The sequence below is a fragment of the Mustelus asterias genome, chromosome 27 (genome assembly GCF_964213995.1).
Source record: "Mustelus asterias chromosome 27, sMusAst1.hap1.1, whole genome shotgun sequence".
In the NCBI taxonomy this organism is placed as follows: Eukaryota; Metazoa; Chordata; class Chondrichthyes; order Carcharhiniformes; family Triakidae; genus Mustelus; species Mustelus asterias.
Genome location: NC_135827.1, coordinates 32323309 through 32347965, shown reverse-complemented (window position 1 = coordinate 32347965; position 24657 = coordinate 32323309). Strand labels below are relative to the sequence as shown.

General features: G+C 46.2%; 1 protein-coding gene and 1 non-coding gene across 2 annotated transcripts in view; one reads left to right on the top strand and one right to left on the bottom strand.

Annotated features, from left to right (window-relative positions):
* Positions 1–24657, top strand: part of nfkbid (nuclear factor of kappa light polypeptide gene enhancer in B-cells inhibitor, delta) — a 159083-nt gene that overhangs the window by 79196 nt on the left and 55230 nt on the right. Inside the window, exons 4-5 of the mRNA XM_078199151.1 lie at positions 2474–2595; positions 22404–22446. Coding sequence (XP_078055277.1) covers positions 2474–2595; positions 22404–22446 — 165 coding nt within the window. The remainder of the gene's footprint in view (positions 1–2473; positions 2596–22403; positions 22447–24657) is intronic.
* On the bottom strand, positions 14577–14766 carry LOC144480071 (U2 spliceosomal RNA). Its single transcript, XR_013495610.1, has one exon. It is a non-coding gene; the product is annotated as a U2 spliceosomal RNA (small nuclear RNA).

The following is a 24657-nucleotide window of genomic DNA, read 5'->3' as shown; positions in this document are numbered from 1 at the left end:
GGCAACTAGGGATGGACAACAAATGCATTGCAACCAGCAATGCCTATGTCCCAAGAATGAGTAAGGAAAAATCTTTATGGGTGCGAATTGAAGGTTGTATTTTTGGTTTGATTTATTATTGTCACATGTATTAACATACAGTGAAAAGTATTGTTTCTTGCACGCGATACAGACAAAGCATGCTGTTCATAGAGAAGGAAACGAGAGAGTGCAGAATGTAGTGTTACAGTCATAGCTAGGGTGTAGAGAAAGGTCAACTTAATACAAGGTAAGTCCATTCAGAAGTCTGACGGCAGCAGGGAAGAAGCTGTTCTTGAGTCGGTTGGTACGTGACCTCAGATTTTTGTATCTTTTTCCTGACGGAAGAAGGTGGAAGAGAGAATGTCCGGGGTGCGTGGGGTCCTTGATTATGCTGGCCGCTTTGCCGAGGCAGCGGGAAGTGTAGACAGAATCGATGGATGGGAGGCTGGTTTGCGTGATGGACGTACTGGGAGACATTCCGGATCCTCAATCCTTTGGGATGTGCCTCAATTTTCAAAGTGAAGGGCAGATGGGAGAGAAGAGAGAAATGAGAGCCCACTCACCTCCAGTTAGCAGCCTGTCAAACTCCTTGAGGGCTGGACAGAACAAAAGGGTAGTTTTCAATCTTCAGCCCCAAACATAATGGCATAGCAGCAGGATTCAATGTGGGCGGAAGTTAAAGATTTTATTTATATGGGTGACATGTGTCAGGACTGGGGGACCTTGAGCCAGATCATTTGTCCGCTTGTGTGCTTGGGTGTGGCTGATGGCCCTCAAACCCAATTAGCTTGTCTAAATTTAAAGAGAGCGCCACGTGAGCGATGCAGGGTTGGCACGAGATTGGGATGCAGAAGTGATCTGGTGTCGGCTTCCTCACCCTGAATCTAGCCCCAGAAGTCAATCATGTACGAATGAGAATATTTTCTTCTCATTAAAACAGCCTTCAGCTATTTGTCTAATCATTAAGCTGATGTATCAACGCTGCATTGAGGTCGGAAGATAAAGCATCATGCTGCATGATAGAAGGTGTCAAGGTGTCGGATGGTGCACACAAATCTCCAAACACCGACAAACACCAAACATCTCCAAATGCCCGACTATTCAAACACCACCCCTCTGGAATGTGGCAGAGTCTGCAGATCATGCATTGGGCTTATCAACCATCCCTACTTCCTCAAGAGGTTAAGGAAATTCGGCGTGTCCGCTATGACGCTCACCAATTTTTACAGACCCACCATAGAAAGCATTCTTTCTGGTTGTATCACAGCTTGGTATGGTTCCTGCTCTGACCAGGACCGCAAGAAACTACAAAGGGTCGTGAACGTAGCCCAGTCCATCACGCAAACAGGCCTCCCATCCATTGACTCCGTCTACACTTCCCGCTGCCTCAGAAAAGTAGCCAGCATTATCAAGGACACACCCCGGACATACTGGGCGGGACTTTACAGCCTCGTTTGTCCTGAAGCCGTAAAATCCTGCTCGAAGTCAACGGACCTTCCCATTGTCCGCCCCTCGTCCACTCCCATTCCTGTGATGGGCGGAACGGTAAAATTCCGGGGACTCTCTTCCACCTTCTTCCGCCAGGAAATAGATACAAAACTCTGAGATCACGTACCAATCGACTCATGAACAACCTCTTCCCTATTGCCATCAGACCTTTGAATGGACCTACCATTAATTAAGTTGATCTTTCTCTACACCCTAGCTATGACAGTAGCACTACATTCTGCACTCTCTCCTTCTCCCCTATGTACGATATGCTTTTTATCTGTACAGTATACAAGAAACAATACTTTTCACTGTATCCCAATACATGTGACAATCATAGAATCTGACAGTGCAGAAGGAGGCCATTTGGCCCATCGAGTCTGCACCGACCACAATCCCACCCAGGCCCTATCCCTATAACCCCACATATTTACCCTAGCTAGTCCCCCTGACACTAAGGGGCAATTTAGCCTGGCCAATCCACCTAACCCGAACAACTTTGGACTGTGGGAGGAAACCGGAGCACCCGGAGGAAACCCACGCAGACACGGGGAGAATGTGCAAACTCCACACAGACAGTGACCCAAGCCAGGAATCGAACCCGGGTCACTGGCGCTGTGAGGCAGCAGTGGCAACCGCTGTGCCACCGTGCCATCCCATGACAATAATAAATCAAATCAAAAAAATCAGAGTGGGAGCAAGTCATCCTCAATTCTGAGAATCTGCCTGAAAAGGAGGAAAGATATATTAGTGATTATATAATCCTTGGGCATTCAGTGGTAACAATCTGGTTACACTTCTGCTTATCTTGTTCGAACTTTCACACTAGTTGCTAGAAGTTTTATTCTTTCAGTGATTTCTGGTCATGCAAATGTGTTGCAAATGCATTAGATACCATGCATTTAGTTATTTATTTTACATTTGATACCCTTTCACTCAAGGCTTATTTCTTCTGCTTTTCCAGCCACCCCTGACCAATCACAGCAGCGACCTTATTTAGGTGTCCGTGTGAAAGATCCTGTAAAGGAACTCCTCAAAAGGAAACGCAAGAACATTGACAACACTAACACAACCACAGCTAGCACAGTGAGTATCATTGCTATTCATTGGATTGGTTCTGTAACCTGCATTCCGAGTTTGTGTTTCTAATGTTTAATATTCAGCAGTTGTCAGTTGACACCTTTGTATATGTTATTCCCTTAGCTGCCAAGTAGCTCAGTCATATGGGTCCGTCAGTGCCACTTGTTATACACGAGGAGGTACATGGAAATGACCCAGGATAACTTCACATCTTAAAGTTAAAGTATATTTCTTAGTCACAAGTAGGCCTACATTAACATTGCAATGAAGTTACTGTGAAAATCCCCGAGATGCCACACTTCGGCACCTGTTCGGGTACACTGAGCAGTACGGTGGCGCAGTGGTTAGCACCGCTGCCTCACAGTGCCAGGAACCCGGGTTCGATTCCTGGCTAGGGTCACTGTCTGTGCGGAGTTTGCACATTCTCCCCATGTCTGCGTGGGATTCCTCCGGGTGCTCCGGTTTCTTCCCTCTGTCTGAAAGATGTGCTGGTTAAGGTGCATTGACCTGAACAGGCACCGGAGTGTGGCGACTCGGAGAATTTCACAGTAACTTCATTGCAGTGTTAATGTAAGCATTAATTGTGACTAATAAATTTTAAAAAACTGAGGAAAAATTTTGCATGGTCAATGCACCTAACCAGCACATCTCACCCAGGCCCGATCCCTGTACCTCCACATATTTACCTTGCTAATAATCCCCCTCTTACTAAGGGGCAATCTAACATGGCCAATCAACCTACCCATGCACATCTTTGGACTGTGGGAGGAAACTGGAGCACCCGGAGAAACCCACGCAGAACCAGGGAAAATGTGCAAACTCCACACAGACAGTGACCCAAGTCGGGAATCGAACCCGGGTCCCTGGCGCTGTGAGGCAGCAGTGCTAACCACTGTGCCACCGTGAGGCCATCTTCATCCTCTTCCTGCAGTTAACTACCTAACATCATTCCCATATCGATCTCATTGTCACTAATGGAATCAGGAAATCCAGTGTATGGAATATTGTGGATGTAGATATTGGAGTATCGATGTTCTCAGTCACCTCAGTATCAAGTGGTTTGGAATTTGTAATGAATCCAGGGAAAAGTTTTAATTTTTTAATTCATTTATTCATGGGATGTGTGTATTATTGAGAAGGCCTCGTGACATTATCGCTAGACAATTAATCCAGAAACCCAACTAATGTTCTGGGGGACCCGGGTTCAAATCCTGCCACGGCAGATGGTGGAATTTGAATTCAACAAGAAATATCTGGAACTAAGAATCTATTCATGACCGTGAAACTATTGTCGATTGTCGGAAAAACCCCATCTGGTTCACCAGCGTCCTTTAAGGAAGGAAATCTGCTGTCCTGACCTGGTCTGGCCTACATGTGACTCCAGAGCCACAGCAATGTGGTTGACTCTCAACTGCCCCTCTGAAACGGTCAAGCCACTCACCATCACCTTCCGAAAGGCAACTAGGGATGGGCGATAAATGCTGGCCAGCCAGCAATGCCGTTGTCCCATGAATGAATAAAAAAGGCCACCATTTATTGCCTATCCCTAACTGCCCTTTGAGAAGGTGGTGATTCGCCGCCTTCTAGAACCTCTCCAGTCCCGTCCCTGTTGTGTAACTATTCCCGCTGTGCTGTTAGACGGGGAATTCCAGGATTTTGACCCAGTGATGATGACGAAATAGTGATACATGTCTAATAAATAACAGAAACTCGTGTCAGCATTGCCAAAGATTGCTGACTGCTTACCAAGGTTGCCCGGAGGTCATCAGTACAATAATTTCAGAAAATATAAAGTTTTGCATTTATGTGGTGCCTTTTTCGCAACCTCCCAAAGCACTTTGCAAAATTAATTAAGTCTAAATTTAGAATTGTTGTCAGTGTCGTAACGTAAAAAATCTTCACAATGTATTTATGGGCTGTACTTTTTAATTAAAGAAGGAAAAGGTTCTCCCTCCAGTTGAACTTTCAGAGTCACTGTTGCGGAGACGGACACAGTTCAAAGACACCGTGAAAATTCATGTTTTGTTACCACTGGCAAGATCATTTTAGGCTGCAGCTTTGGGATGTAGAGTGCTTTGTTTTACTCTCTCCTGAGGCGTTTTACATATTCTGTCTTCTTTTGTCCATCGTTCCGGTCACATTGTAGATTAAAGTTTCGTCATATACTTTTGACTTTTAGAAACTTGACTTGCATGTGACTTGTATCTAGAAAACAACTTGGGAAATCCTAACTGGATTGTTGTAGTATCATTGACTTATGTCTCAAACGCACAACCTTCACTGCATTAACAAGCCATGGATTTAGTCGGGTATTCCTGTTCTTGTAGAACTCTGTCCCTTTGATTTCTCTGTTAACTAACTGGGTCACCTCCATCTCCATATGCAATCAAGATCAAATATCACCTTGTTGGAATGGCATTGCTTACAGAACCTGTCGGTTAAAGAAGTCTTTGTAGCCTTCTCTGTGTCAACCGCAAGTCTTTATTAACTATCTGTAACTATATACGGTAAAGGGACAGGCAAGGAGTTAGCTCCACCTCTAGGTTTAGGCACATCTCTGGCCAACACCACACTGACCCTAGGTGTGGATCAGGTGCCTTCTTACATCACTGCATGTGCGGTATTGTACTCGGTCAACATTAATCCTGTACATACCGGACCGCTGGGCGGCACCGTAGCACAGTGGGTTAGCACTACTGCCTCACAGCACCAGGGACCTGGGTTAGATTCCTGGCTTGGGTCACTGTCTGCGCGGAGTCTGCACGTTTTCCCCGTGTCTGCGTGGGTTTCCTCCGGGCGCTCCGGTTTCCTCCCGCAGTCTGAAAGACGTGCTGGTTAGGTGCATCGGTCGTGATAAATTCTCCCTCAGTGTACCCGAGCAGGTGCCGGAGTGTGACGACGAAGGGATTTTCACAGTAACTTCATTGCAGTGTGAATGTAAGTCTATTTATAACTAACAAATAAACTTTACTTTACTTTACCCTTATACGGCAACATTCGAACACAATAACTGGAATATGGTCTGGAGCCACATATAACCCGGGTTGCAGTTAATCTCCTGCATACCCCAGGAAAAATGGATTAATATATAATGGACGGGATATCACTTCCAAACCGGAAAATCCCACCCGTAGTTAATGGGCCTTTGCATGGTATCTCCCCCCCCCCCCCCCCCCGCCACCCCACCACCCACCTCCCCCCCTCGCCCCCCCCCGCCACCCCACCACCCACCTCCCCCCCCTGCCACCTCACCACCCACCTCCCCCCCCCCCCCCACCCCCCCCCCCCGGCACCCCCCCAATGTGTTTCGCATGGTGGACAGGATGGGAAAATATCTCCCAACGTGTTTAAAATAAGCGTGTTTTCTTTTTCATTTTCTTTCAACACATTTGTTTATTAACTATATAAATAATGGGGAGTGGAAGAGAAGTTTTTTGACTAATAATTAAGAATCATCCAATCAGATGAAGTCGGTTTGCCTTACAACTGCCATGAAAAGGTTGCTGGGACAGGCTGGGTAGATAATGGTGAGAACATGGAGTCTCAGGCAATTAGAGTCATGAAGGTTTACAGCATGGAAACAGGCCCTTCGGCCCAACTTGTCCATGCTGCCCTTTTTTTTAAACCCCTAAGGTAGTCCCAACTGCCTGCATTTGGCCCATATCCCTCCATACCCATCTTATCCATGTAATTGTCTAAACACTTTTTAAAAGTCAAAATTGTACCCGCCTCTACTACTACCTCTGGCAGCTCGTCCCAGACATTCGCCACCCTCTGTGTGAAAAAATTGCCCCTCTGGACACTTTTGTATCTCTCCCCTCTCACCTTAAACCTATGCCCTCTAGTTTTAGACTCCCCTACCTTTGGGAAAATATATTGACTATCTAGCTGATCTGTGCCCCTCATTATTTTGTAGACCTCTATAAGATCACCCCTCAGCCTCCTACGCTCTGGAGAAAAATGTCCCAGTCTATCCAGCCTCTCCTTATAACTCAAACCATCAAGTCCCGGCAGCATCCTAGAAATGAGAAATTATGGATGGGATTTTTCTCCATCGCCGTGGTGTGTTCCGCCGTGGCGGGAGGCAGTGCCACCCGCTGGTGGGAGGATCTTACAGTCCCGCCATTGTCAACAGGGTTTCCTGTTGAACACCGTCCTCGCCGCCAAAACACCCACAACAGTGCACCGTTGGCAGCACCCCGAGATCCTGCCAATGTGAACAGCAGCAAGATCTAGATGTGTATGAGGTAATCCCAGAAATACATCTGACCAGGGAACTCCAATATGTGTGAAAACATATATGAGGTTCCATGTTTGGGAAGGCAAGGTGGCACAGTGGTTAGCACTGCTGCCTCACAGCTCCAGGGACCCGGGTTCGATTCTCGTCTTGGGTCACTGTCTGTGTGGAGTTTGCATGTTCTTCCCATGTCTGCATGGGTTTCCTCCGAGGGCTCCAGTTTCCTCCCACGGTCCAAAGATGTGCTGGTTGGGTTGGTTGAACATGCTAAATTAACCCTCAGCTACAGGGACTTGATGGTTTGAGTTATAAGGAGAGGCTGGATAGACTGGGACCTTTTTCTCTGGAGTGTAGAAGGCTGAGGGGTGATCTCATTGAGGTCTATAAAATATGATAGGTTAGAGGGATTAGCAGGGTAACTAAGCGGGGATAGGGCCTGAGTGGGATTGTTGTCATGGGCCGAATGGCCTCCTTCTGCCCTGTAGGCTTCTATGATTCTATGAAAAATAGTGCAATGCACAGCATTTTTAAACATTGCAATCTAGAAAAAATGTGCAAGGTTATGGGGAGAAGGCGGGAGAACGGAATTAGGCGAGCCGTCCATTCAGGGAGCCGGTGCAGACAGGATAGGCCAAGTGGCCTCCTTCTGCACCCTAACAATTCTGTGATTGCGTGCGGTATTTTATACAAGCGCTTTGGTCTGGACATTTCAGTTCCCTTTCTCTGAACCTTAGTTTTCCTTGCTTGGCACATAGACAAGCCCGAGAAAACAATAATAAGAATCAGTAATTAGGACATCCGGAGTATCAGAGTTTATTGCTGGTGGGTTAGCGATTCGATGACAGATTGAAATCAGTCTTGCCATTAGCTTGGCATCAATCTGGCAGCGTGCCAGTGGGGGTGTGTCAATTCTCAGGAATTGCAAGCACTATGTCTCTCCCTCCCTCGCTCTTACCTCCCGTCCCCATTTGTATTGTGTTGCCTCCATTGCAGCAACTGCAGATGACACAGTGTGAGTATTGTCTGGCCAAGCTTATTCTAGCCCACGTGTATGTTCCCTCTTTCTGCAGTTCAGTGCATTTCATGCACCATGAACTAAACTGTGTGCGGCTGAGGGAATGCAAACGTTATGTGCTGAGCGCTCAATTCTCTTTGCAACTCACAGCACCCACTGATTATGTTTAAAAGGGAAAAAAAAAGCAACAACTTGCAATTATAGTTGTCGTGATCTTATAACATCCCCAGAGCACTTTACAGTCAACGAAGCTCTTTGGGGGTGAAGCCACTGTTAGGACTCAGATAGTAAGAAGTTTAACAACACCAGGTTAAAGTCCAACAGGTTTATTTGGTAGCAAAAGTCACACAAGCTTGAAAGCTTGTGTGGCCTTTGCTACCAAATAAACCTGTTGGACTTTAACCTGGTGTTGTTAAACTTCTTACTGTGTTCACCCCAGTCCAACGCCGGCATCTCCACATCAGGACTCAGATAGCCAAGGTGCTGAAAGATCAAACGCCAGCGTCGAGACTTGCCGCCCCTGCCGTGGCAGGTTTTCCCACAGCGAATGCGGTGATCCATTCATATGCCTGTTGATTTTGACAGGACTGGAAGATCCTGCCAGTGGGGTGGGCTGGAAAATCCCGTCCTGGAGCTTAGACTCATTGGGTGGAATTTTCCCCCGCCACGTGAATCGTAGCAGGTGGGACACAGATATGCAAAGGTCCGTTGACCTGTCCAGTCTTGGGGCAGGTACGGCCAGATAATCCTGCTCATTTTACATTCAGAAGAACCGTACATTGCATATAGCGCACTGGTCCTTCATATATACGGGCACAGGTGAGTCCCTAATTAATACTCATGACCTGAATATAATTAGTGTCCAATTGTTACATAATAACTGTCAGTTATACTGTCGGAAATTAGAAAGTCAGTATGCATGCAGCAATGTCCCACCAGCAGAAATGGGACCACTCAGTGGCACAGTGGTTAGCACTGCCGCCTCACAGCGCCAAGGACCTGGGTTCAAATCCAGCCTTGGGTGACTGTCTGTGTGGAGTTTGTACGCTCTCCCCATGTCTGCGTGGGTTTCCTCCGGGTGCTCTGTTTTCCTCCTATGCTCCAAAGATGTGCTAAATTGCCCCTTAGTGTCAGGGAATTAACAGGGTAAATATGTGGGGTCACAGGGATAGGACCTGGGTGGGATTGTTGCTGGTGCAGGCTTGATGGGCCTAATGGCCTCTTTCTGTACCGTAGGGATTCTATGATTCTAATCAGTTTTATTGATAATGGTTGAGGAATAAATATTGACCGGGACACAGCAGAGAACTTGTCTACTCTTTGTTGCGTTATTGTGGGACATTGGATATCTACGTGAGGAGATAGATGGGGCCTCAGTTTAGCTTCTCACCTGAAAGGTGACACCTTTGAAGGTGCAGCACTCCCTCAGTGCTGCGCTAGAGTGTCAGCCTCAATTCTGAGCTCAAGTCTTCAGAGTAACACCTGAACCGTCTAACTCAGATAAAAACTCAATACTGCTGGCGCTGGAATCTGAAACAAGGACAGAAAATGCTGGAAAATCTCAGCAGGTCTGACAGCATCTGTAGGGAGAGAATAGAGACAACGTTTTGAGTCTAGATGACCCTTCGTCAGAGCTTTGACGAAGGGTCGTCCAGACTCGAAACGCTGGCTCCATTCTCTCTCCGCAGATACTATCAGACCTGTTGAGATTTTCCAGCACTTTCTTTGTACTGTTTAACTCTATCTGTGTAAGCTCACAGACCTTGCATTGGTTCATGACATCGCAGGTTTCAGAGAAAACTAAAGTCAGGCAGATATGGTAATCTTGGTCCAGGTAAAACGCTGTTTCGTTTCCTCCAAAAATCCAGCCTCACCTATTATTTGAATATTGCAGGTGGATTTAATAATCCCCAGCAAGGCCACTAGATGGAGCTTCATACTCTCCTGAGATACTTCCCACCGAGAAGGTGCAGGGTAAAGAGAGGTTTCTAACATCGAGCTACACTGAGCAAAGTCTCAAGATTAGGCAAGAAAGAGTTGCCCAGGGGAACTTTTGTGTACCATAGTCACTAGCTATAAGCAATCTTGGCACATGTTTGTGGCCAGCTCCCTCACACAATCATTGTATGTTCTCCCTTGGACTCGGAGGCCAGGACTGTACACAAGTGTTCTAGGTGCGATCTTGCCATTGTTGTTGTTGTTATCCTCGAGTCCCCCCGCGATGGTGGGAGGTTGGAGGAGCGGGGGAGGGGCGCGGTGGCTAGGCATCATGCCATTTGCCTTCCCGGTTCCAGACTGTGCCTGCCTGCAGGCTTTCCCGTAGGACTGAACCCAAACCCCTCTCAACATCAACACACACAGGTTTTGCACCTTTAAAAAAATATTTGTGTCTGTGTGTTTCCCCCTTTCTTTCCCCCCCCTCCCCCCCTCCCCCCCCCCCCCCCCCCCCCCCCCCCAAGAGCCAGCACAGACATGATGGGTACGTGGGTTTCTTCCGGGTGCTCCGGTTTCCTCTCACAGTCCGAAAGACGTGCTGGTTAGGGTGAATTGGCCGTGCTAAATTCTCCCTCAGTGTACCCGAACAGGCGCCAGAGTGTGACGAACAGGGGATTTTCACGTAACTTCATTGCAGTGTTAATGTAAGCCTACTTGTGACACTAATAAATAAACTTTAAATCCATCCCACTAGCTATATCCTCAAAAACTAGAATACATTGGTCAAGCATCATTTCTCTTTTCGTAAAACCATGCTGATTTTGTCTGATAATACTGTGAATTTTTCAGTGCATTGCTAAAATTTCCTTAATAATGGGTTCACTCATTTTCCGGATGACTGATGTCACGTTAACTAACCGGCAATTTAATGTTTCCTCTCCTCCTCCCATCATCCACCACCCCTATCCCCACCTTTCTTGAATACATCTGCTAACTTCCAATCCACTGGGACTGCTATGCAATCTAGGGAATTTTGGAAAATTATAACCAGTGCATCCATTAGCTCTGCCACCATCTCTTTCTGACTTCTAGGATATAGTCCATCAGGTCCTGGGGTTTGGCGGATTTTGGTCCCTTAAATTTCTCTAAAACCTTTTCTTACTTGAAGTACTGCACTCTTATTAGCCCCTGGCTTATCCTCCATTTCTACTCAGTAACTTGTGTCTTCTACTGTGAAGACTGACACAAAATAATGGGTGGGATTCTCCTGCCTCCCCGCTGCGTGTTTCTCGGCAGCGGGAGGTGATGTGCTGCTTGCCGGTGATGGGATCTTCCGGCCCCACTGCTGTCAATGGGATTTCCCATTGATCCCACCCCCACACCGCTGGGAAACCCATGGCAGAGGCGCACCGACAGCAGGACTGGACGATCTCGCCAATGTGAACAGCCAGAGAATCCCAGCCAAGGTTTCCAAATTTGCCAACGAAGACCTGTAGGTGTGGCGAAGAGTAGGATGATACCAGTCTACTACAAAAAGTCAAAGAAAGGTTAGCAGAATGGGTAGATAAGGAGACAGAATTTAGCACAGTGCGGTGCGAGGGAAGCACCCCAGTTGACTCGACTGCTGGTTTGTGATGCAAAGTGATGTCAACAGCATGGGTTCAATTCCCGTACCGGCTGAGGCTATTCATGAAGGCCCCGCCTTCTCACCTTGCCTTTCAACTGAGGTGTTTAAAGTTTTAAAGTTCATTTATTAGTCGCAAGTAGGCTTACATTAACACTGCAATGAAGTTACTGTGAAAATCCCTGATTGCCACACTCTGGCGCCTGTTCGGGATACACTGAGGGAGAATTTAGCACGGCCAATGCACCTAACCAGCGGGTCTTTCGGACTGTGGGAGGAAACCGGAGCACCCGGAGGAAACCCACGCAGACACGGGGAGAACGTGCAGACTCCGCACAGACAGTGACCCAAGCTGGGAATCGAACCCGGGTCCCTGGCGCTGTGAGGTAACAGTGCTAACCACTGTGCCACCGTGATCATCAGGTTAAATCACCACCAGTCAGCTCTCCCCCTCAATGAGGACAGCAGCCTATGATCACCTGGGACTATGGCGACTTTACCTTTGCGCTTTGGCAGAAGGAATAAGGAGAGGCAATAAGAACTTAACAACACAGATGGAAAGTGTACACAGGGACTTTATGCACAGACCCTTGAAGGTGGGAGGACAAATTGTGAGAATAATCAACAAATCATTTAGAATCATAGAATCCCTACAGTGCAGAAGGAGGCCATTCGCCCATCGAGTCTGCACCGACCACAATCCCACCCAGGCCCTACCCCCACATATTTTACTCGCTAATCCCTCTAACCTACGCATCTCAGGAGTCTAAGGGGCAATTTTTAACCTGGCCAATCAACCTAACCCGCACATCTTTGGACTGTGGGAGGAAACCGGAGCACCCGGAGGAAACCCACGCAGACACGACGAGAATGTGCAAACTCCACACAGACAGTGACCCGAGCCGGGAATCGAACCCGGGAACCTGGAGCTGTGAAGCAGCAGTGCTAACCACTGTGCTACCGTGCCGTATCTCAGACTTCACGAATAGAGATATTGGGCAGAATTTTCCGACGACGCTGACTCTAAGTTCAGAAAATCCCACCTGAAGTCAAAGGACCTTTGCATGGTCCTTGTCTCACCCACTACGATTCCTGTGGTTCGTGGAATGGGAAAATTCCACCCATTGAGTGGAAAAGTAAGCAAGTTAAGGTGATCCTTCTTAAAGCTTTGGTTAGGCCAGTTCTTTAGGAACATTTTAGGAAGGTTGTGAGGGCCCTTGAAGGGTTGCAGTGGAGATCCTCTGGGATGGCCCAGGGTTGAGGGATTTTAGCTACAATGTTAGCTCGGAGAAGTTGGCATTCTCCTTAGAGCAAAGGCGATTGAGGGGGAAATTATCAGGGGTGTTCAAGATTATGACCGGTTTAGAGGAGGTGGACAAAGAAAAGTTGTTCTCATTCGCTGATGGTACAATACTGGGTGTCACAAATTGAAGATTTTGGGCAAGAGATGGGGGGAATATGAGGAAGAGCCTTTTAGCGGAGTGAATGTTAAGTGACCCGACCTCTCTGACTTTAGAGGGTGGCGGAAGCAGAGACCATGAATGATGTCAGGAGGAAAAATAAGTTTGCAGGACTGAGGGAATAGAGTGGGGGAATGAACTGACCAGATTGCTTGACAGAGATGGCACAGACTCAATTGGCCAAATGGCCTCCTCCTGTGCCATAATGTCTCCATGACCAAAATAATACAGAACAGAAGGAGGCCATTCGGTCTATAATGCTTATACCAGCTTTCGTGTCTTTTTCTTTCGGAAAATAGGAAAATATTACCCTTATGTTAGAGTGAAAGACTGAACAGTAATTAAGATAAAGGTATCATTTTGTAGTTTAAACATGAATTTCACGTTTGCATGGCGGTTGAATTCTTTTATAAGGAAGATCTATAGATATTAACATTTACTGAGCCATCCTAACCACATTGCCTGTATACAGCACCAGTTCCAGGCTTTGTTTTTATAGATTATTTGCATTTTGTAACCTAGAATACTGAACCCTAGGATAAACTCAGCTAAGTTACAATGTGAATGTTTACCATCAGCTTAAATATCACATTTAATCTTTTTACCAAATGCAAACAAACCAATTACACTTGTTTTATTTTTATCATTATTTTCCTGAGGAATACAAACAAAACTTCAAGGAAAAATGGAAAGGGGACCAGGTAGAAACATTCTGGAAGGTGCAATTTGAGGTTTTGATTTGTATTCATAGCTTTGGTGTGGCATATGGAACAAACCAGTAGGTTTGCTCATGTGAAGGCATATAATTTCTATGCCCTGGGCTTTTAAAACTACATTGGAACATGAGTAGGCCATTCAGCCCCCAAACCTGTTCCGCCCTTCAATTAGATCATGGCTGATTTGTATCTTGACCCTACGGAGCCATTTTAGATTGTCATTAGATATGGTTATTATTGGGCATGGAACTATCGATCTCAACTTCAACACTTTCAATTGGCCCACATCCTCAGTAGCTCTTTTGGAGCTGGAGTTCCACTTTTCCACCATTCTTTGTGTGAGGAAGTGGTCTTGACATCACCTATGCATATGGGAGTTCCAATTTAAAGGTAATGTTCCTCCCTCCCCTCCCCTTCTCCCCCTCCCCCTCCCCCTCCCCCTCCCCCTCCTCCCCCTCCCTCCCCTCCCTTCCCTCCCTCCCCCCCTCTCCCCCTCCCCTTCCCCCCCCCTCCTCCTCCCCCTCCCTCCCCCTCCTCCCCCTTCCCCTCCCCCTTCCCCCTCCCTCCCCCTCCCCCTCCTCCTCCCCTTCCCCCTCCCCTCCCCCTCCCCTCCCCCGCCCCCCTCCCCCTCCCCCACCCCCGCCCCCTCCCCCTCCCCCTCCCCCACCCCCTCCCCTCCCCCACCCCCTCCCCCTCCCCCGCCCCCTCTTCCTCTCCCTTCCCCTCCCCCTCTTCCTCTCCCTTCCTTCCTCCTCCCCCTTTCCCCGCCCCCTCTTCCTCTCCCTTCCCCTCCCCCTCTTCCTCTCCCTTCCTTCCTCCTCCCCCTTCCCCTTCCCCCTCAGAGAGCCAGCACAGACCTGATGGGTGGATGGCCTCCCTCTGTGCAGTAACAATTTTTTTTTTGTTTATATATCCAATTCAGTCCAATCAGAGTCTCATCAAGTGAGACATTCCCGATCCAAGCTGACAAGACAGGACTCTCACCTCCTGTTTTGGGTACATGATCCAAGCTGGTTGGAGTAGGCATTGCACCTCCTCCGAAACTTGATCGCATTTGCATCCTGGCCAAAAGGCCGAGATGCTGCTTTTAAAAATTGCTTCAAATGAAGCTAAAATGTAACCTAATGACTTCAACCAAGTAAAGCATGTCGATACTACACTTGATCTTAGCCAAAAGGCCGAGAAGCGATTCTATGATTCAATAATGCCAGGCATTTTCCACACTGCCAGTACAACTATCTGTCTAGACATCCAGCCAGTCCATCAATGCCCTCTTTGAAGTCACGCTGGCTTAGTATAAGATGCTCAAATAGGTTTTGTTAAAGTTTGTTAAATACACAGGTATTTAATGTGAACATGTCAACCAATATAAACTTTAATTTTACAATGATGAAGCATCTCAGTGAAATGCAGATTAACATCAATACACTGCATGAGTAAAGGGATTAGAAGGAATTGACCGAATCTATCATTCAAAAAACACAACTGTCTTCACAAGATGATACAAGTAACATTGCAGAACATAATGTTCAGGAGGTGAAAGGGAGCAAGGAACTTTTACAGTAACCAGGGAAAAGGTTCAGAGAAAATTATTAGAGCTAAAAACAAGTCCACAGGTCCTTTTGGATTTCATCCTGGGGTCTTAAAAGGTGATACAAATAACATTGCAGAACATAATTGTGAATCAAAGTTTAAGTCTCACGGCGCCAGGGACCCGGGTTCGATTCCCGGCATGGGTCACTCTCTGTGCGGAGTCTGCACCTTCTCCCCGTGCCTGCGTGGGTTTCCTCCGGGTGCTCCAGTTTCTTCCCAAAGCCCGAAAGGCGTGCTGGTTAGGTGCTAAATTCTCCCTCAGCGTACCCGAACAGGTACGGTGACTAGGCGGATCTTCACAGTAACTTCGTTGCAGTGTTAATGTAAGCCGACCTGTGACTAATAAAGAAAATCAAAAAAACAAAAACAATAACGGGACACTTCAAACATCTCAATGCAACCAGGCAGAGACCACATGGTTTAGTGAAAGAGAAATCGTGGGCAGGATTCTCCGGCCGAGCATGCCCCCAAAGACTGGAAATTACTGCCCAAGGTCAACAGACCTTTACATGGGCCGTTGAATTTCCTGCCCTGCCCACTGTGATTCCCATGGCGTGTGGAACGGGAAATGGGAGATTTCTGCCCCATGTTTGAGGACCGGTTGGGCCGAAGGGACTGTTTCCATGCTGTATTGCTCTATGACTCTGTGACTCTATAACGTACTGAGCGAGTAACAAGCAATGTGCATAAATGGGAACTTGTGAATATATTGTACTTAGATCTCCAGAAGGCATTTGACAAGGTGTCAAATCAGAAGTTTCGGCGCGAAATAAGAGCTCATGGTGTGGGGGTGGGGGGGGGGGGGGGTAACATAATAGCGTGGGTAGAGAAGGATTAGTTAGCTAACAGGGCACAGAGAGTTGGCATAAATGGGCCATTTTCAGGTGGCAACATGTGATGAGTGGAGTGCCACAGAAATCAGTGCTGAGGTCTCAACTATACACTAATTTAGAACATAAGAACATAAGAAATAGGAGCAGGAGTAGGCCATCTAGCCCCTCGAGCCTGCCCCGCCATTCAATAAGATCATGGCTGATCTGACGTGGATCAGTACCACTTACCCGCCTGATCCCCATAACCCTTAATTCCCTTACCGATCAGGAATCCATCCATCCGCGCTTTAAACATATTCAGCGAGGTAGCCTCCACCACCTCAGTGGGCAGAGAATTCCAGAGATTCACCACCCTCTGGGAGAAGAAGTTCCTCCTCAACTCTGTCTTAAACCGACCCCCCTTTATTTTGAGGCTGTGTCCTCTAGTTTTAACTTCCTTACTAAGTGGAAAGAATCTCTCCGCCTCCACACTATCCAGCCCCCGCATTATCTTATAAGTCTCCATAAGATCCCCCCTCATCCTTCTAAACTCCAACGAGTACAAACCCAATCTCCTCAGCCTCTCCTCATAATCCAAACCCCTCATCTCCGGTATCATACAAGTATCTTGGGTGAAAATATCTTGCGGGGGGAGCTATCCTATGATGAAAGGTTGGACAGGCTGTGCCTTTATCAATGGAAGTTTAGAAGATTGAGAGGTGATCTTATTGAAACATACCAGATTCTGAGGGGGCTTGACAGGGTGGATGCTGAAAGGATCTTTTCCCCTTGCAGGAGAGATTAGCCATAGAGTCATAGAGGTTTACAGCATGGAAACAGGCCCTTCGGCCCAACTTGTCCTTGCTGCCCTTTTTTGAACATCTGCCCCTAGATCACTTTGTTCTGTAACTCTCCCCAACGCCCTACCATTAACTGAGTAAGTTCTGCCCTGGTTCAATCTACCAAAATGCATCACCTCACATTTGTCTAAATTAAACGCCATCTGCCATTCGTCAGCCCACTGGCCCAATTGATCAAGATCCCGTTGCAATTGGAGATAACTTTCTTCACTGTCCACTATGCCACCAATCTTGGTGTCATCTGCAAACTTACTAACCATGCCTCCTATATTCTCATCCAAATCATTAATATAAATGACAAATAACAGTGGACCCAGCACTGATCCCTGATGCACACCGCTGGTCACAGGCCTCCAGTTTGAAAAACAACTCTCTACAACCACCCTCTGGCTTTTGTCAAGAAGCCAATTTTGTATCCATTTAGATACCTCACCCTGGATCCCGTGAAATTTAACTTTATGCAACAACCTACCATGCGGTACCTTGTCAAAGGCCTTGCTAAAGTCCATGTAGACAACATCAACTGCACTGCCCTCATCTACCTTCTTGGTTACCCCTTCAAAAAACTCAATCAAATTTGTGAGACATGATTTTCCACTCACAAAGCCATGCTGACTGTCCCTAACCAGTCCTTGCATCTCTAAATGCCTGTAGATCCTGTCTCACAAAATACCTTCCAACAATTTACCCACCACAGATGTGAGGCTCACTGGCCTGTAGTTCCCAGGCTTTTCCCTGCAGCTGTTTTTAAACAAAGGCACAACATTTGCCACTCTCCAATCTTCAGGCACCTCACCCGTGACTATCGATGATTCAAATATCTCGACTAGGGGACCCGCAATTTCCTCCCCAGCCTCCCACAATGTCCTGGGATACACTTTATCAGGTCCCGGGGATTTATCTACCTCGATGCGCTTTAAGACCTCCTTCTCTGTAATATGTACACTCCTCAAGACATCACTATTTATTTCCCCAAGTTCCCTAACATCCATGCTTTTCTCAACAGTAAATACTGATGAGAAATATTCATTTAGGATCTCACCCAACCCTTGTGGATCCGCACATCGATGACCCTGTTGATCCTTAAGAGGCCCTACTCTCTCCCTTGTTATTCTTTTGCCCTTTATGTATTTGTAGAAGCTCTTTGGATTCTCCTTTGCCTTATCTGCCAAAACAATGTCGTGTCCCCTTTTTGCCCTCCTGATTTCTCTCTTAACTCTACTCCTACACCCCCTATACTTTTCAAGGGATTCGCTTGATCCCAGCTGCCTATGCATGTCATGTGCCTCTTTCTTCTTCTTGACCAGGGCCTCAATATCCCGAGTCATCCAGGGTTCCCTACTTCCGCCAGCCTTGCCCTTCACTCTAAGAGAAATGTGTTTACCCTGAACCCTGGTTAACACACTTTTGAAAGCGTGTCACTTACCAGACGTCCCTTTGCCTTCCCACAGGCTCCCCCAATTAACTTTTGAAAGTTCCTGCCTGATACCATCAAAATTGGCCTTGCCCCAATTTAGAATTTTAACTTTTGGGCCAGACCTATCATTCTCCATAGCTATCTTAAAACCAATAGAATTATGGTCACTGGTCCCAGAGTGATCCCTCACTGACACTTCTGTCACCTGCCCTTCCTTATTTCCCAAGAGGAGGTCAAGTTTTGCCCTCTCTCTAGTCAGGCCATCCACATACTGAATGAAAAATTCCTCCTGAATACACCCAACAAATTTCCAGAGCCATGAGTCTCTGGAACTCTGTTCTCCAGAGAGTGGCACAGTAGCACAGTGGTTAGCACTGCTGCCTCACAGCGCCAGGGACCTGGGTTCAATTCCAGCCTCAGGTAATTGTCCGTGTGGAGTTGGCACATTGTCTGCATGGGTTTCGTTCAGGTGCCCCGGTTTCCTCCCACAGTCCAAAGATGTGCGGGTTAGGTGGATTGGCCATGCTAAATTGACCCTAGTGTCAGGGGGATTAGCAGGGTAAATATGTGGGGTTACGGGAATAGGGCCTGGGTGGGATTGTGTTTGTCGCAGTCTTGATGGGCTGAATGGTCTCCTTCTGCACTGTAGGGATTCTATGATTCTGTAATAGATGTACCATGGTAACAAATCCGACAGCTTACTTTCTTCATATCTATAGCACTGGTGCCAATGCCCCTAAAGCTTCAAATATGTGGCAACTCCTCTTTGTTTGTATGCCCAGGACACAAAGCGAGGTACCTCAAATATAGTCAAATGCGTGAGAAGAGTGTTTGAAACTGTAACATTGCAGGTTATCCAGCCACAAGGCGTGCCAGCTGAAATGCAAAGCAGAAAACTTTTATCCTCGCTCGACAACACCTAAATGCAAATTAATTAACTCTGCTTGTTTATTTTGCTTTATTATGTGCTACATTAATTGTGGGACAGGTCGATATCCCATGTATACTTGTCCCAACTCTTTGTTTGCTGTACAGTTGCCACTGTTTTACCACCACAACAGGCAATTACGCCAAGTAATTTGTCAATGGCTTAACGTCCCATGAAGCTGGTTGCCAGAATGCAAAGTAAACTTGGCTTCACTGCAACCCTTCAGAAGGAGGTCAATAAGCTCCAGAGTGTGAAAAACATATCGTTTTAGAACCATTGAATCTCCACAGTGCAGAAAGAGGCCGTCCCACCGAAGACTATCCCACCCAAACCCTCCCCTCCGTCCCTGTAACCCTGCACACTGTACCATGCCTAATCCACCTAACCTACACATCTTGGGACACTAAGGGGAAATTTAACATGGCCAATCCACCTAGCCTACACATCTTGGGACACTAAGAGGAAATTTAGCATGGCCAATCCACCTAGCCTACACATCTTGGGACACTAAGAGGAAATTTAGCATGGCCAATCCACCTAGCCTACACATCTTGGGACACTAAGGGGAAATATAGCATGGCCAATCCAGTGTGTGAAAGAAACCAGATTTAAAAAGCAAACTGCAGCTTAACTTCAGAAGCAAATCCAACAGATGTGAAGGCACTGTATGGTAAAAATTATTGGCCTTTTATAGCTCTTAAAATAGATAAGGTGCTTTGGAACAGATTGGAGAGAGTTAGCTCTAAGGGTAGTTAAGATTGTTTGGAGTTGTTTGAAGCAGTGATATTGGATAAAGCCTTTATCTTACCTAAGTGTACTTCTATTTTCCTTTCCATTTCTTAATGAGCATTTACGTTGTTAAAATCATCACAAATAGTTGGGGACATCATTTCCAGATTTCAAAACATTTCCTCATACTATACAAATTGCAAGCACAGTTAAGGGTAGGTGTTCCAAGTTTCACTTTGGGGATTTGAACAACTCGGCATTTACCATCACCGTGGCCCGAACAGGAGCCAATGGCATTTTAAATGGCTTGCCTGGGGTAAGCTGATCTTTCAGAGAGTCGTTGCAGACCCAATGGGACGAATGGCCTCCTTCTGTATGATGTGGAGATGCCGGCGTTGGACTGGGGTAAACACAGTAAGAAGTTTAACAACACCAGGTTAAAGTCCAACAGGTTTATTTGGTAGCAAAAGCCACACAAGCTTTCGGAGCTCCTTCTTCAGGTGAGTGGGAATTCTGTTCACAAACAGAGCTTATAAAGACACAGACTCAATTTACATGAATAATGGTTGGAATGCAAATACTTACAACTAATCAAGTCTTTAAGAAACGAAACAATGTGAGTGGAGAGAGCATCAAGACAGGCTAAAAAGATGTGTATTGTCTCCACTCACCTGAAGAAGGGGCTAAGAGCTCCGAAAGCTTGTGTGGCTTTTGCTACCAAATAAACCTGTTGGACTTTAACCTGGTGTTGTTAAACTTCTTACTCCTTCTGCATCACAGGGGTTCTATGATTCAATGAGGTAATGACCAAGGTCAGCGATAGAATCAGTGACAAGGGAACTGAGTTTGTGGGGATCAAAAACAATGAATTTCACAGAATCCCTACAATGCAGCAGGAGGCCATTCAGCCCATCGAGTCAACACCAGCATTTGCATTTCTCCTCCAATTTGTTTAATTGAATTGAAATTTCACCGCATTCCCCATGGCAATACAAAGTAGAGGAGTCAAGAGAAATGGTGGTGAGGCAGAGCTGTCTGTCGTCAGTTTACATGTGGAACCTGATCTTGATGTCTTATTTGGAGCCAAGTGAATTTTAATAGTAAAGTTAAAGTTTATTTATTAGTCACAAGTCGGCTTACGTTAACACGGCTATGAAGTTACTGTGAAAATCCCCTAGTCAACACGCTGTGGCACCTGTTGAGTACACTGAGGGGGAATTTAGCATGACCAATGCACCTAACCAGCATGTCTTTCAGACTGTGGGAGGACACCAGAGCACCCGAGGGGACCCACACAGACTCTGCACAGTGACCCAAGCTGGGAATCGAACCTGGGTCCCCGGCACTGTGAGGCAGTAGTGCTAACCACTGTGTCATTTTGAATTACCAACTTTAGTACTGGTGTGTACCAACTCTACAATCTTAGTTACAGTCAATAAAGAAAGTTCACCAGGTGTAGCTCAGTTTGTGGTTCAAAGATCACTGTTTGGTTTAACATTTCCCAAAATACAAGAGGAGGTGATGGCCTAATGGTATTCGTGCTAAACTATTAATATCAGTAACTCAGCCAATGTTCTGGGGACCCGGGTTCGAATCCCACAATGGCAGATGGTGGAATTTGAATTCAGTAAAAAAAAATCTGGAATTAAGAATCTACTGATGACCATGAAACCATTGTCGATTGTTGGAAAAACCCATCTGGTTCACTAATGTCCTTTAGGGAAGGAAATCTGCCATCCTTACCTGGTCTGGTCTGCAAGTGACTCCAGAGCCACAGCAATGTGGCTGACTCTCAACCATCCTCCAAGGACAATCTGGGGATGGGCAATAAATGCGGGCCAGCCAGCGGCACCCTTGCCCCATGAACGAATTTTTTAAAAGTCATGATAATTATTTTCCCTTAAAAAAACTCATTTCACAGAACATTACAGAACTTTACACACAGAATATTAAAAATTAAATTAAATTTGTGCATTGCTGGCGAGGCCGGCATTTATTGCCCATCCCTAATTGCCCTCGAGAAGGTGGTGGTTAGCAGCCTTCTTGAACCGCTGCAGTCCGTGTGGTGTAGGTACACCCACAGTGCTGCTGGGGAGGAAGTTCCAGCATTTTGACCCACTGACAATGAAGGAACAGCCAATGCATTTCAAAGATTTGAGTGACTTGGAGCTGAACTTGTAGGGTGTTGTGTTCCTTTGCATTTGCTGCTTTTGTTCTTCTGGCGATAGAAGTCGTGACTACAGAAGCTACTGTCAAAAGAACCACAGAACAACCTTTTACTGCTGATCCTGATTTAAGCATATTAAGATGAATGAAACTAACTGATAATTTGAATTATGCTATTTAGCTTATGCACGTATTAGTTTGAATGCATTGCAGGTGGAAAATGTACAAAACACCCTCACCAATTCTAAATAACTTGTATTTACAGCTACAAATAAAAATACATGTAATAATTTTTCTAACTATTTTTTTTAATGTCCAGCAGATGGTTTTGCCACACCTTTCAATGACATGTTATTCACAAATAGGTAAGATCTACCATACCCTGTACATAACTTGCACAAACATTATAACCTTGACAAGGAACTGGCACATTGCAGACTGAACAGTAGTGTGGAAATGTTTTTTACTGGTTAGATTGCTCACGCACAGTCATTCGTTTGTTAATTGTTACTGTGTCCACTTGATTTTCTGTTTATAATTGACATTACTTTTATCAGCTAACCAAAATCTCTTGTGCCAGCTGCCATCCTGTTTATTTAATGTGTGTCTATATATAAAGTGCCAAGTAGTTCCACATAATGCCGCCACTTGTTCTTCATGATCAATTGCCTTTCCAGAATGACAGACAGGAAATAGAATATTTTTGCTTGCATTTGAACCAGCGCATTCCAGGTGAAGCAGGTATCAGGTGAAGGGAGACACTCCCAGTCATTTCTCTCTCGTAAAAATGGGTGCAGAGGACCAGTAGTGGAGAAAAACGGAGATAACTCCCGTTAAAAGAACAGGCCTTGTGCCACAGATGCTACCATAAGCTGCTAAGAATTTTGAGCATTGTATGATTTTATTTCAAGAGGTCTTGTGGCGCAGAAGCTCTGGGTTTGAGTCCCACCCCAGGATTGATAGTCAAGGAAGATGTGCTCATAACGCGGTCAAAGAGGTTGAAGTGTCAACCTGGAAAATCCTTCCAAACACGCCAATGGTTGGCAGTAAAAGTGGGAGAGACTCCTGGTCAGCCATGCCTGATGTGGAGTGGTGCCCCTCAAGCTATAAGCCCCTGGTGACAGAGGCTAATAACCTGTTCCGGGGATAAATGGGAAAATGCTTAGGAAATCAGAAACACAAACGGACTTGGGAGTCATTGTTCAAGATTCTCTTAAGGTTAACGTGCAGGTTCAGTCAGCAGTTAGGAAAGCAAATGCAACGTTAGCATTCATGTTGAGAGTGCAAGAATACAAGAGCAGGGATGTACTTCTGAGGCTGTATAAGGTTCTGGTCAGACCCCATTTGGAGTATTGTGAGCAGTTTTGGGCCCCACACCTAAGGAGGGATGTGCTGGCCTTGGAAAGGTCCAGAGGAGGTTCACAAGAATGATCCCTGGAATGAAGAGCTTGTCGTATGAGGAACAGTTGAGGTCTCTGGGTCTGTACTCGTTGGAGTTTAGAAGGATGAGGGGGGATCTTATTGAAACTTAAGGATACTGCGAGACCTGGATAGAGTGGGCGTGGAGCGGATGTTTCCACTAGTAGGAAAAACTAGAACCAGAGGGCACAACCTCAGGCTAAAAGGATGATTCTTTAAAACAGAAATGAGGAGGAATTTCTTCAGCCAGAGAGTGATGAATCTGTGGAACTCTTTGCCGCAGAATGCTGTGAAGGCCAGGTCATTGGGTGTCTTTAAGACAGAGTTGGATAGGTTCTTGAATCTTTTGAAATCCAGACATATGATAGAATTATCGGGGTCAGAGTGATCTCCTGGAATAGATTGGATCTCTGAGGAAGGGGTAGCAAGTGAATTTCCCAGAATTTCTCTGCTCCAAGCTGGGCTGGATTTTTATCTCTTTTTGTTTTTTCCTCTTTCAATACTTGTTGTGGTTTGGGTGTAGTTGGGAGTGTGCGCAGTGTGACAAGTCATGACCTAGAATAGGCTCGATAGAGAAGAAAGCAATTTTCCTATCCTTCCTTATTCATATGTTCATATTCTCCCCTGGATAAAATGGGAGGTAAACCATTTCACTCGGTTGGTGTTATGAATCAATGAGGAAAATAAATGCTCTTTATAATGTACAGAGTAGACCTTCACTGGCTCAGCCACTGAGGAGAACTTTATGTCTTGCACTCAGTATAGTAAACCATGATATTAAACCGGCTCAAAGGGCCGAATGGCCTCCTCCTGCTCTTATTTTCTATGTTTTCTATCACTGCCCTGAATATTCATCCTTGTGGCCAGTGTAAAGTTACCCTGTGCAAACTCTTTCTCTTCAGTAAAGCACTTAGAATCACGGGGCGGGATTTTCCAGTCACTTTCGCCCCGAAATCAGAAAATCCCACCTGAGGTCAACGGACCTTTTCACAGTCCGCCCCTCGTCCGATGCAATTCCTGTGGCGGGCAGATCCAGTAAATTTGCCTCCGACTAGAATCATAGAATCCCTACACTGCCGAAGAAGACCATTTGGCCCATCAAATCTGCACCAAGAACAATCCCACCCAGGCCTCACACCCATGCATTTACCCTGCTA